Here is a 12,923-nt window from a genome sequence, read left to right as displayed (position 1 = left end):
CCCACGGTGTGGCAAATATTATATAACTAGGCCTCATGTAATTGAATGTATGCATGGAAGCTTGTTTAATATTTGTTCATCAAATAAGAATTATGGACGGACAATATTTTTTGAATAAAAATAACACTAAACCCTTGGTCAATAGATTAGGGATGTAAACGAGTCAAGTTGGCTCGCGAATTTAGCTCGTTGAGCTAACAAGCCAAGCTCAAACTAGCATCGACTCGACTCGTTAACTCGCGAACCGGCTTGTTTAAAAAAATATTAATATAAAATATACTCAACAAATATTAAATTTGATGTCGTTAACTTTAAAGTATTAAAAAATGTTTAAAAATATTAATTTATATTTTATATTAAGTGATTTCTTATTATTTCTCTCATAATAGCCTATGAGCCGACTTGAACTCGTAAACTTAAAGCTTGCGCTCGCGCTCAAACTTGATAAAATTAATCAAGCTCAATCCTTGACTTGACTGGCTCGAGTTCAACTCAACTCATTTACACCCCTATAATAAACGAGTTTTGAATAAATAATTTTTATTAGCAACAAGATATAAAAAGCAGTCTATCTTTATCTCACGAGCGGATTGTTTGATAAAGTCAATTAGTGGTATACCATAATTCTCTCACAGGGATTTCAGAAATTTTTTTTTGGTATGACCATTTATTAATGCAATGTAAAATTTTAATGAATTTAAAGTTTAACCTGTAGTTCATTTTTTTTTGAGTTTAGAATTCTGTTGATTTGGCCGAAATTGAATTATATCATTCATCTAAAATGCTATTAGCAAGTCGCCGCTGCCCATCGTAGCTGCATGATGCTGCTGGTTCTCACCGCCCACCCCCTGCCACACATTGCGTGGCCCTGCAGCAGTTAATCGCAGTAATCAGCTGTCGCCCGTTGTTGCAGTCCACTATCACCGCCCACGGCCACCAACCTACAACCCACCTTCGTCGCTCTTTGCCCAGCTAAATACACTATGTTCAATATACTTTAAAACAAAAATAAAAATAGTTCTATATTTATTTTACATGAATTAAAAAATTAAAAAATATAACACAAAAAAATTTCAAATATATAATAATAGTAATATTCTGTATTTTTTATATTGCATTTTATTCCAAACGGCCCTAGGAAGCTCAATTAATTAGTTACAAGGGCCACATAGGAATTGTTTTTATGCAGGTATCTTAATGAATTCAGTTATAAGCTATTGACCATATTAATTTGAGTGTATTTAGTCCAAATTAATTTATTATTATAACATATGTGACATTTTATAGAAAATTGATAATTCGGTGTAGGGCATTTATGAATTGAATACAGGAAGGCAACCCATCATGAAATTCCTTAATTGATGGGAGATAATTAGCAATCAACCAATTTAAAAGCACACTTTTTACCTAATTATTGTTCATTAATATATTAATATTTTTTATATAACAAATTAATCTTGATGAGAATTCATTATCTCAACCACTTAATTATCACATTCTCATTATATTAGGATGACATTTCAGATTCGATCACACCATCATTTATTACATAATTGTCCATCAAGATCATTTTCCATTTTTTTTGGATAATTTTAACCCAATAGTAATAATATTTTAATATATATATATTATATATTTATTTATTTATTTATTTATTTATAAATAATTTACTAAATTCTCATGTATTTAACTAAAGGTTAACGGGTCAACAAGGCGGTCAGAAAAAGCTTCCTTCCGTTCCATCCCTCCTTGTTCTTCAGCGGTTTGGCCGCACTTCTCTTCACATGAGAGGGAGGCTGCTCCGTCCACACCTACTTGGTTTAGATCGCCGGAACTCCAAAATGCCGGCGAACTCCCCCAGCTTCATCCGCCAAGCCCTAACATCCTCGTCCTGCCCTCGCGTCTTTATCCTCCTCTCAGCCTCCCTACTCCTCTTCTACATACTTGTTTCATACAGTTCTCCTTTCTACTCCTCCGCATTCGTGTCCTCTTCCTCGCCCTTCTCCAACACCGCCACCACCTCACCTGGCCACCTTCTCTTCGGCATCGCCGCCTCCTCTCGCACCTGGCCTCGCCGCAGCGATTATGTCCGGACATGGTGGCGCTCTGGAATCACCCGAGGCATTGTCTTCCTAGACTCCATACCCCAATCATCCTCCTCCGATGATCGAGACATTCCTCCCTTACGAATTTCCGCGGACACCTCCAGCTTACCATATTCTTTTAAAGGGGGAAAGCGTTCTGCCATCCGCGTCGCGCGGATTGCCAAGGAGCTCTTCGACGCTTTCGATGGGAAGCTTGCGTACGGCGACTTTAGGTGGATTGTGCTCGGGGACGATGACACTATTTTTTTCCTCGAAAACCTTGCTGGAACTTTGGCGAAATATGATTGGGAGCAGTGGTATTACGTTGGTAGTTATTCGGAGAGCGCGGAGCAGAACGCGGAGCATTTCTTTGAAATGGCTTTTGGTGGTGGGGGTTTTGCGATTAGCTATCCATTGGCGAAGGTTCTTTCTAAGGTCATGGATTCGTGTCTTATAAGGTATGCGCATTTGTTTGGGAGCGATGCTAGGGTTTTTGCTTGTTTGGCAGAACTTGGTGTGGGGCTGACTCGTGAACCAGGGTTTCATCAGGTAACTCCACTTCCTGGTACCTAAAATTTCCACCGTCTTGTTCGTTTTTTGTTTTACGTTTTCCTATTGTTACATTCTTCGTCTCGTTGGAACTGATTTTTTTTCCATCCTTCTTTGTACTAATATTATGTACTTCTTTTCGTTGGTACTGAATCTTTCCATTTTTGGAAATGTAAAATACAACCGCTTAAGATTCTAGTCCTGTTTCCTCTCTAGGGAGATGAGGAAGCAATAAACTATTTGGTTTAACTTTATTCCTTATGTTATTCAAAGAAAGTCGTTATTTAGATTACAATTTTAAATTCTCCTTTAAAACTATAGAAAAACGGGATGGCCTCCCATTTTGGATTCATTTCTTACATGATTGAATTTAGGGGGTTGTTGTTGTTGTTCTTCTTCTTCTTTTTTTGGCGAGGCTTTATTTACTGGGTGGTTTCTACCGTGTTTCAAATTCCCATTTTTAGTGACGACAATCATTATTGGCCCTTTCCAATGGATCCTAAACATGTCTGTCTACATTTTCTCATACTAATTTCTTAGGTTATTATCTTGGGTCTGAACTAATTAAATAATTTAATTTTAGCTGTTAAATGTTGTGGTAGCTTGTATAAGGTGCCATGAATGTGGTCAGCTTAGATGTTATTATTGCTACACTAATTGCAAGTTAGTTGCATGGCATTGCCCTGCATCATCAACATGCCACCTCACTAATCAATATATTTCTTCCAAGCAATGTGCTTGCAAGATTATTCCATGCAAGAGTTTTTTCAATTTTTGTTTAATGTATTACATCATCATCAATCATGCCAACTATTTGGTGGCTCAATATTTATGATAAAATAAAAACAAAAATGTTGACCAAGCATAATAAAATTCTTAAGTATTCTTATAAGATTAATTTCCTAATATTATTTTTGGTCTCTTTTCCTAATATTATTTTTTTAAAGGATTTTTGTAAGAAAATTTTCAAGTATTTGATATGCAATATAATGTGATGAATGTAAGAAAAAGCACTAAAATATTGATATACTTCCTAAAGAGTATTAATGAACAACAATAACTAATTCCTAGAGAAGAGATCATTTTGAAGAACAAGTGACCATGACATCCAAGATAATTGGTGAATTTGGTGATTTAAAAATTATTTTAAGTTACCTCTTAAACTATTGTTGAATAAAATAACTTTTTTGCTTCAATTTTAATTCACCACAATGATAAGTACGTGCAGAAAATAAAATGAAATAGTAAGAAATAATCACTCACGCGTGAATAAACATAAACAAAAGTGAAAAGAGTAGGCCTAGGTTTTTATATGGTATATCTTAAAAACTAACCTAAGGCCTACGTCCGTGCTTAGCCAATTCCCGCACTTCTATTAAAAGTAAACAAACCTCCTTCAATTCAGTAAGGAGGAGAGGCCCTACACTAGCACACCCTATTCTCTGACGAATGCAACCCAACGTGCTCTCTTACATTGGGTGAGTATAAACCCAACTACTTTAATTACATACTCTCCTTTCGGTCAAGTGCAACTCAAACTACTTTAATTAAATTCGTTCAAACTTTGTAAGTGATCGAAAATGGGCACCTTCTATAAAGCTTATGATCTCTCTATAGATGTTTTATACAATGAAAACTCATCCACTAACTAAATACAAGTTTTTTATAATTTACGCTTATAACACATTTCAAAATGAAACTAATTTTATAAATATCACATTTCAAAAAGAATTTGCCAAGTAAACAACTTGAATTTCATTGAGAGAAAATCCACCTCCTGAAAGAAGTATTTGCTAGGTTTTTCAAGCGTTGTAAAGGGACTAGATTTGTTTAATTCTAGCCTATTTTTCTTTATTTTTGTAGTCTTATGTCTCTGCAAAAATAGTCCTAATTTTGAATTAAATTTTTAGCTTTTCATGAAAATAATTAGAATAAAATTAATGCAAACGGTTACGAAATTAAATGACGGATTTGAATATATTTATATTGGCCTAATGAAGGATTAATCATAACTTAATTTGAGTAATTAAAATAGCAAAAATCTAGCCATATGCACATGAGATTTTTTACCAATTCAATTTTTGTTAGGAATGTGAGATTTTGTTAGGAATGTGAGATTTTTTTTTTTTTCAATTTCAACTCATATTTAAATTAATTAAAAGCATGACAAGAGGTTTAAATTAAATGGGCATAATTAAATCACTATTTACATTTAACATCTTTTATATTTCGGCCAAGCGCTTGATTTAAAACTTGTAAATTTTGTTAAAGGCATGTTAAGAATAACGCATGTAATAATTACATAGTGCTTTGTTTACGTTGCACAATACATGTGTACAAAATTATCTATAAGATTAGAACTATAATATAATATTAGTGCTTGATTACAACTTGATTAAGATAATAAAACACAAGGCCAATAAATTAGTATAAAGAATTTTAAACCAATTGAAAATTGACCATATGAAATATAGTGCAAATTGTGTAATTTTAAGTGCAAAGATTTATTTAATCAAATAGTATATAATTAAGTACATATATTTATATATAATAATTTTTCTAAATTGTTTTAATTAAAATTGTTATTGAGATGCATTAAATCTATAAATTAGTTGTAGATAATTTGTTCATAATGTTTACATTTTGATAAAATACACTAATGCAATATGATTCATGTTTTAAATAATATAAAAATTTTCATTTTGAAATAGTTGAATAAATATGTGATATTAACTTAATATTAATTATAGTTTTCATAATAGTATATTTAAGCCAAAAAATAAAATATATAAAAAATTGACACATATATTTAATTCAAATTTCATTAAACAAAAACATTAATTATTTACAGTTTAGATAATGAATTTAATTATTTATGTGAGAATATTGAGTTTTCAAATCAAATATACGGTAGATACCTTATGAGATTGCTAACAACAACAACAACAACAACAACAAAGTTTTAATCCCACTACATGGGGTTGGCTACATGAATTTTTTTCTCCATTGTGTCCTATTTAGTGTCATATTTTCATTTTGTTCTAATAAATTAAGATCATTTTTTATACCATAAGCCCAAGTCTTCCTAGGTCTACCTCTGCCTTTTTTAACATAAGTCTAATCTAAAACATATACACTCTTATTTAGATCATCAGATGTTGGACGTTCAATGTGACCAAACCATCTAAGATGACTCTCTAATTTTGTCTGTCACTGGAGCTACACCAACCCTATCACGGATATATTCATTTCGCATTTTGTCTCTAAGTGTAAAGCCACACATCCACTTAATCATTCTTATCTCGATAACACTTAACTTAACATTATGCTTCTCTTTTAAAGGCCAACATTTAGCGCCATAAAGCACTGCAGGTCTCACCACCCTCTTATAAAATTTTTCGTTCAGTCTAAGCGGTACTTTTCTATCATTTCTATCACACAAAAGATCACACAAAAGACTCGAAGCATTCCTCCATTTCAACCAACCAACTTGAATTCTACTGTTAACATCCCCATCTATATCACCATTGCTTTGAGCAACAAACCCGAGAAATCTAAATCTTTCACACCTTTTAATAATTTGATTACCCAAAGTTACTCTTCTATCACTAGAGCTATTACTACTAAAATTACATTCCATGTATTCAGTTTTAGTTTTACTCAAATAAAGGTCTTTAGACGCTAATGTAGACCTCCATAATTCAAGTTTTTTTGGGCTTTTTCTTCCGTCTTATCCACGAGAAGGATATCATCAACAAAAAGCATACACCAAGGTACATTCTCCTGTAAATGTCCAGTAAGATCATCCATAACTAAAGCAAAAAGATATGGGCTTAAAGCCGATCCCAGATGCAATCCAACAGAAATAGGAAAATATTTGGTCAATCCTCTTTCAGTTCGAACACAACTAACAACTTTTGTATACATGTCTTTAATGATTTGAATATAAGTCATGCAAACACCTTTCTTCTCAAGAACGCTCCAAAGGACATCTCTTAGAACCTTATTGTAAGCTTTTTTCTAAATCAATAAAAATCAAATATCGGTCCTGCTTATTATCTTTGAATTTCTCCATCAAACATCTCAATAAATGTATAGCTTCCATGGTAGACCTGCCTGACATAAAACCAAATTGATTATGAGAAATCTCTGTAATACGTCTTGACCTATGTTCAATTACTCTCTCCCAAAGTTTTAGTATGACACATCAACTTAATTCCTCTATAATTTGCTCACTCTTGTGCATCCCATTTATTCTAAAAAATCGGAACCAAATTCCTCTTCCTCCACTCCTCGTGCATCTTTTAGTTTTTAAAATAATATTAAAGAGTTTAGTTAGACAAGAAACTCCTAAATCTCCTAAATATTTTCAGACTTCAATTGGGATATCATCAGGTTCTACAGACTTTTCACCCTTTGTTTTCTTTAAAGCATCCTCAGCTTATTTTTAATGATATTAAGATCATTAAGGTCAATCGTATTTTTAGAAACTTCAATAAAAAAATTTATTAAAATAATTCACCCACCTATGTTGAATATCTTTTTCTTGTTGAATATCTTTTTCTATTGAATATCTTTTTCTATGAAAATCACTTTTTGATTTTCATCTTTAATACACTTTACTGGAGTTAAATCTGTACTTTTCTTTTCTCTTAATTTGACTAGTTTATACATATTTTTTAACCTTTTTAGTATTTAATCTATCATAAAAATCACTTAAAGCATAATTTGTAGTGTCACTTATTGTTCTTTTAGACTCCTTGCGAGTCATTTCATATTTTTCCCAATTCTTTAAGCTTTTACAATTAAACTAATTTTTATAACATAATTTTTTATATTTTATCTTTTCTTGCACATTAATATTCCACCACCAACTATTTTTATTTATAAAATTTTTTTCATTTGATTCTCCATGTACATCTTTTGTTACTTATTTAATAGTGTTTGTTACTTCATCCCACATAGCATTTGCTTCTTCATGAACATCGTAAATTTTAAAATCTAGAAATTTACTCATAAAAATAATTTTATTTGTATTTTTTAGGCTCATTCACCTAATTCTACGATGATGGGTCATATTATTCTTTATTTTGCAACTCTTTACTTTAAAATCTAGAACTAATAATCGATGTTGGGTACTTAAACCATCACTTAAAATGATCTTACAATCTTTACAATCTTGACGATCTCTTATTCTCAGAAGAAAATAATCAATTTGTGTTTTATTAGATCCATTCTTATAAGTAATAAGATGCTAATCTCTTTTCTTAAATAAAGTACTAGTAATAACGAAATCACAAGCTAAATCAAAATCTAAAATAGCTCTACATTTTTCATTAGTCGCTCAAAACCCTTAGCCACCATGAATATTTCCGAAATCTTCTACCACTCTACCGACATGTCCATGTAAATTTCTTCCAATAAAAATTTTTTCTTCAAGAGGTATCATTTGTATTAAGTCTTTTAAGTCATTTCAGAATTTAACTTTAGTTCCTATATCTAGACCTACTTGAGGAGCATAAACACTTATAAAATTAAAATTTTTAGTATCAATAACTACATTAAGTGATATAATTTTATCACAACTCTGTTAATTTTTACAGTATTATCTTTCAAACTCTTATCTATAATTATTCATACATCATTTCTAGTGTGACTTTTACCAAAATACCCAAGTTTATAGTTTAAGTTATCAATCTCCTTAATCTTTTCTCCCACCCATTTAGCTTCTTGAATACATAAGATATTAATCTTTTATGAATCATAATATCAACTAATTTCATTTATTTACCATTGAGAGTACCTATATTCAAAGATCCTATCCTAATTTTGAGTTTAATTAGTTTCATGGACTAAATTTTTTATTTGGGAACCTTTATTTATTTGACACTACACCCAGACGCCGGTGTAGCGGCCCTTAGACTTTTTTCATTGGATTCATATCATACAACGCGTCGCTTCTAGGAGACGCCCTAGCACTTACACAACGATCAAAATAATTCATGTCATGATTATTTCAACAAGTTTTACGTTGTTGTCGACTACCTAACGCAACCCTCCATTTTTCATATTCGGACTTGAGACCCGCAATGATGTACTGGAAACGTTTAAAAAAGTTGTTAGAGCATTTGATCACGTGTTCGCTATCATTAAAATCAAATGGGGATTCATGAGTCTTATGCAGCTAACAAAGTAAAATAAAGTTTTATTTTATTAGATAACATTGAGTATTTTTTTTATTTCAAACAAATTATATAAATATGATTTCTCTATCGGATGGATGGACATATTCTTTAGAGATGATTAAACCAGTTTGTTTAAATATTAAATCATGTACAATGAAATGTAGAAATTGAGTTTATTAGACGAGTGAATAAAATTATTTTTAGATGATTAAGGAGAGGGATAAACCTAAGGTTTACATAGATAGAATTTGTTCAAAATAATTTGGGATAATATGTCTTACTCTTGAAATAACTCTGACAAGTAATGAATGCAAAATGAAGATTCGTGATATTTATCCCAATGGCTGATGACGATGGTTTCGATAAACTAAAATTTGAGTTGTCATATTTTCTTGAAGATGATTATCTTATGTTCTTTGATTTTTTTATCTGATTTTACTTTTTATATAAGATTATTTTATACAACTTCGCAAATCAATTTTATTAAAACTTAAAATTAGTGTTAACTTTATTCTTCATCATAAGGATATTTTTCATAGATCATTTTGTTAGGAGTTGTGTTATTAGTTTGTTCAATTTATTCATCGGCTATAATATTCAGCACTTGTTTAGTTTCACATTTAGGAATGTATTCAATTTCTATTAGGGGTTTATATCCATATATGGTTGATGTTTAATTTTAGTTTTGGAATCAAATTTCGACTCTTGTTCAACTATAGGTTCATATTCAAGAATATATTCTAATATTTGTGCAAATTTTTATTCAACAATATAAGATGTAGTATATAGTATATGTGTAATTTTTCTTCTATATTTGATGCATCATTGAATGAAAATACTTCAACTATAATTTATTTGATAAAATCAGATTCAACTATACATGTTCATAACTATAAGGCATGAACACTGACAAATTTCAACCACCACATGACTTGGACATGTGGACACAAAATTCTTAAAAGTAGGACATGCCACATCATTAGCATACCATTTACTTTTATAAAGTACTGACATCAAAAGTGTATTCAAATATCCAATGTCACTAGTTTAAATTAAAAAAAAAAAATTTAAAATTTAAATATAATATCATACATCACAAAAAAAAAGGTTTAAGGATCAACAAAACAAATTTAACATGGGTTTCCTTATAATTATATTTTATTATTTCATAAAGTGCATAAACATAACTTTAATAATCATATATGATTTATTCAATATCAATATTGTATTGCCTGTAAAAATTACAAAAAACCTTAAAAAGAGTATATAATATTTAAAGTAACCCCACAGAATTTAAACTCATTGTTGTGTCATTAATTGGACCCAAAAATTGGGTGTTGCTTTAATCATCATCACTAATAGCAATTATTCAATAACGCCTTTATATCCATGGAGAAAAATGTAGTTTATAAAGGTAGCTTGCTGTGAAGAAAAATACTTCAATATTACGATTTAGCACATCTCATTCTTGTTATGCAATGGCCCAGTTGTGTTCTACTCTAATTTTGAAAGAAAATTTATTAGACATAAATTTTAGAATGTCGTACACATTGGGGCTTGCTAGAGTTGTGCCCGTGTCTTACACCTGACACGGACACAAAAAGCCATTGGACGTGTTTTTCCTTCATGAGTGTGTGCAAGCTGTAAAGTTGGTACTAATTATTATTATCATTATCTTTTGGTTGGTAGAATGTAAATCATATGTGATGTTGTTCTTGTGAGAATAATAACAATTTATGTCTAAAGTTCTATATTAAATTTCATGTAGTGTTTTTTTGGTGAAGCATGGGTTATTTTACCTTTAATTTTTTTGCCTAAGATCTTTAGTGAAATACGTTTTATTATATAGCAATTTAGAGGCAAATACAAGCCCATTAAGCCTTATGTAATATTAAAAAATATTTATTTTCTTATAAGTTTTTAAATTAATCATGTAGTTAACTAAAATATTCCTGTAATGATAAATATTATTTTTTACAACATGTTATAATCAATCCATGTACATTCATTATCAACGCCGTGTCAATAATATTGAGCATGTTCTATTAATGTTTGTGTGGACAATTTAACACTTCATGGGAGTTAGAAGTATTGTAGCTTTTGAATAAATTGTCTAAACAAGTTGAATATTCTCTAAATTTGTTTCTCTTTTTGAATGTTGGAATATAAGTTTGGACCTTATAATATTTATGTTGATTTTGTTTGGAATCATAGTTTATTTAATTTCATTTAAATTTTGTTTTTTGTTATGTTTTTATTTACACAATTATTATATCAACATTTAGACATTATAATGCAACCTTAAATATATTAAATGTGATGAAATATGCCTTTGGGTTTAGAATTTTTTAATTCAGACATGCAGACACAATTCAAATTTATAGTTCACAAGCTCTTAAATTAGATGGCAGTTCATCGTTTTAGTTGTAGCCAGAGAGCAAATAGAATTCCAAAATAAATGGTAACTTAAAAACTGTCTATTATAAATAATAAATAAATATGAAGGCACAAAATAATCATGTTACAGATGAAAACCAACTTATATAAGCCTAATAAAACTTAATCAAACATGCAAAACAATAACTAAAAATTAAAGAATAAAGAAAAGGTAATAGATTACTAAATAGTAGAATTTTGCCTCACACAACTATTATGAGATAATTTTTCCATAATTTTAATTCCTAATTTTACTAGAAGGCTAGATAAATCATATCTAATGCGAGATAGATATATTGAATCAATTGAATCAAAGTAATCATTAAGCATAATATTTATGCATCCCTTAGATTTCTAGGTTTGTAATCACCAAGTCTTCCTAAATATGCAATAAAAAAAATTGAATGAAGTTGGCAACTGTACACCTATGTCAAGAGACCCATAAATAGTTGGAAGTGAGGAATGAAAATTCAAGAGTAGATGAGAACACAAGGAGCCAAAATCAATTGGGACAAAACTCTAATTTCAAAGAAATTAAAAGCAGTTATAGATTACAAAAAGCAAATTAGATCGTTGACAGCTTCATTAAAGCCATTATGTTGCGGGCTTTGAAGGTTAAAAGGAGCACCAGTAATGCTGGATTAACCATCTTCTCTTTGGGATTGAGCATGCTTTGTAGATTGAGATTTCATTGTATTTTTCTAGGGTGGGAGTTTGTTTGTTGGCATGTTGATTGGAAAATCATGGTGGGAGCACGTGTACAAGTCTGAGATATTATATAAATCATTGATGGGAATGTGCGGACCGGGACTTTTGGATCAATTTGTGCCAAATTGGAGTCTCAATGTGTTCACTTGTCAATTATGATTTCGTCAATATGGGTTTTTGGGCGAATTACTATCTCAACATGATTTAATTGGACTATATGTTTAAGTCGTCTAGCTGCTAATTGAATCAATCCTTCTAAGATAAATTTTTAGATTAAGTTAAATATTAGTTTTACTTAAAATCAGATTTTTATCCAATTGAAAAGGTACTTTTTTAGAATTTTTTTAAGTAAAAGATTTTGTTTAGAGCTTTCAATTGATAAAGGTTCTTTCTTTGAACTCGTGAGTATCTAAAGTTTATGTAAATCTGTGCCAGGTTTGCCTACAAGTTGTCAATCGAGAACAAATCAACTCCTTAATCTCTGTCGAGACTTAAGGTGATGATTTATATTATGGTTCAGACATCTAAACTCTACAAAAAATTCAGGATTCCCTTTTCTCCAAAATATTAAAAATCCTAATTACTATGTGTTTATGCAATTAGATATTTGTGTTAACCTATTGTATTGGTAGCTTTTCATCGAAATTGCTAAATCACAGTTAATATTTAAGAACACTTGGCCAGAAGGTAAGAGTTTGTTTGGTTTGCTAAAAATAAAGTACAATGTAAAGTGTTTCCATAGTGTTATTATTACAATGTGTTTGAAATATTTTATGATTGCTTGGTTCATTTTAAAATAAACGCACGATTTTTTTTTTTTTTTTTGGTTTGAAGTGAATATAAAATAATGTAATATTTTATTTGGGAGACAACGACGGTGGGCCACGGCTGGCGGCAAGGGGCGGCTAGTTGCCGGCAGCAGCTAGCGGCAACATGTAGCGGCGGGGGGCAATGAGGCACG

General features: G+C 30.7%; 1 protein-coding gene across 1 annotated transcript in view; it reads left to right on the top strand.

Moving 5' to 3' along the window:
* The window catches only part of LOC110032083, a 31,190-nt gene that overhangs the window by 1,557 nt on the left and 16,710 nt on the right, over positions 1-12,923 (top strand). Inside the window, exon 2 of the mRNA XM_020735597.1 lies at positions 1,697-2,633. Coding sequence (XP_020591256.1) covers positions 1,697-2,633 — 937 coding nt within the window. The remainder of the gene's footprint in view (positions 1-1,696; positions 2,634-12,923) is intronic.

This window comes from Phalaenopsis equestris, unplaced genomic scaffold (assembly GCF_001263595.1).
Source record: "Phalaenopsis equestris unplaced genomic scaffold, ASM126359v1 Scaffold000878, whole genome shotgun sequence".
Taxonomy (NCBI): Eukaryota; Viridiplantae; Streptophyta; class Magnoliopsida; order Asparagales; family Orchidaceae; genus Phalaenopsis; species Phalaenopsis equestris.
Note: the sequence above shows the minus strand (reverse complement) of the source record. Positions and strands in the feature narration are given on the sequence as shown.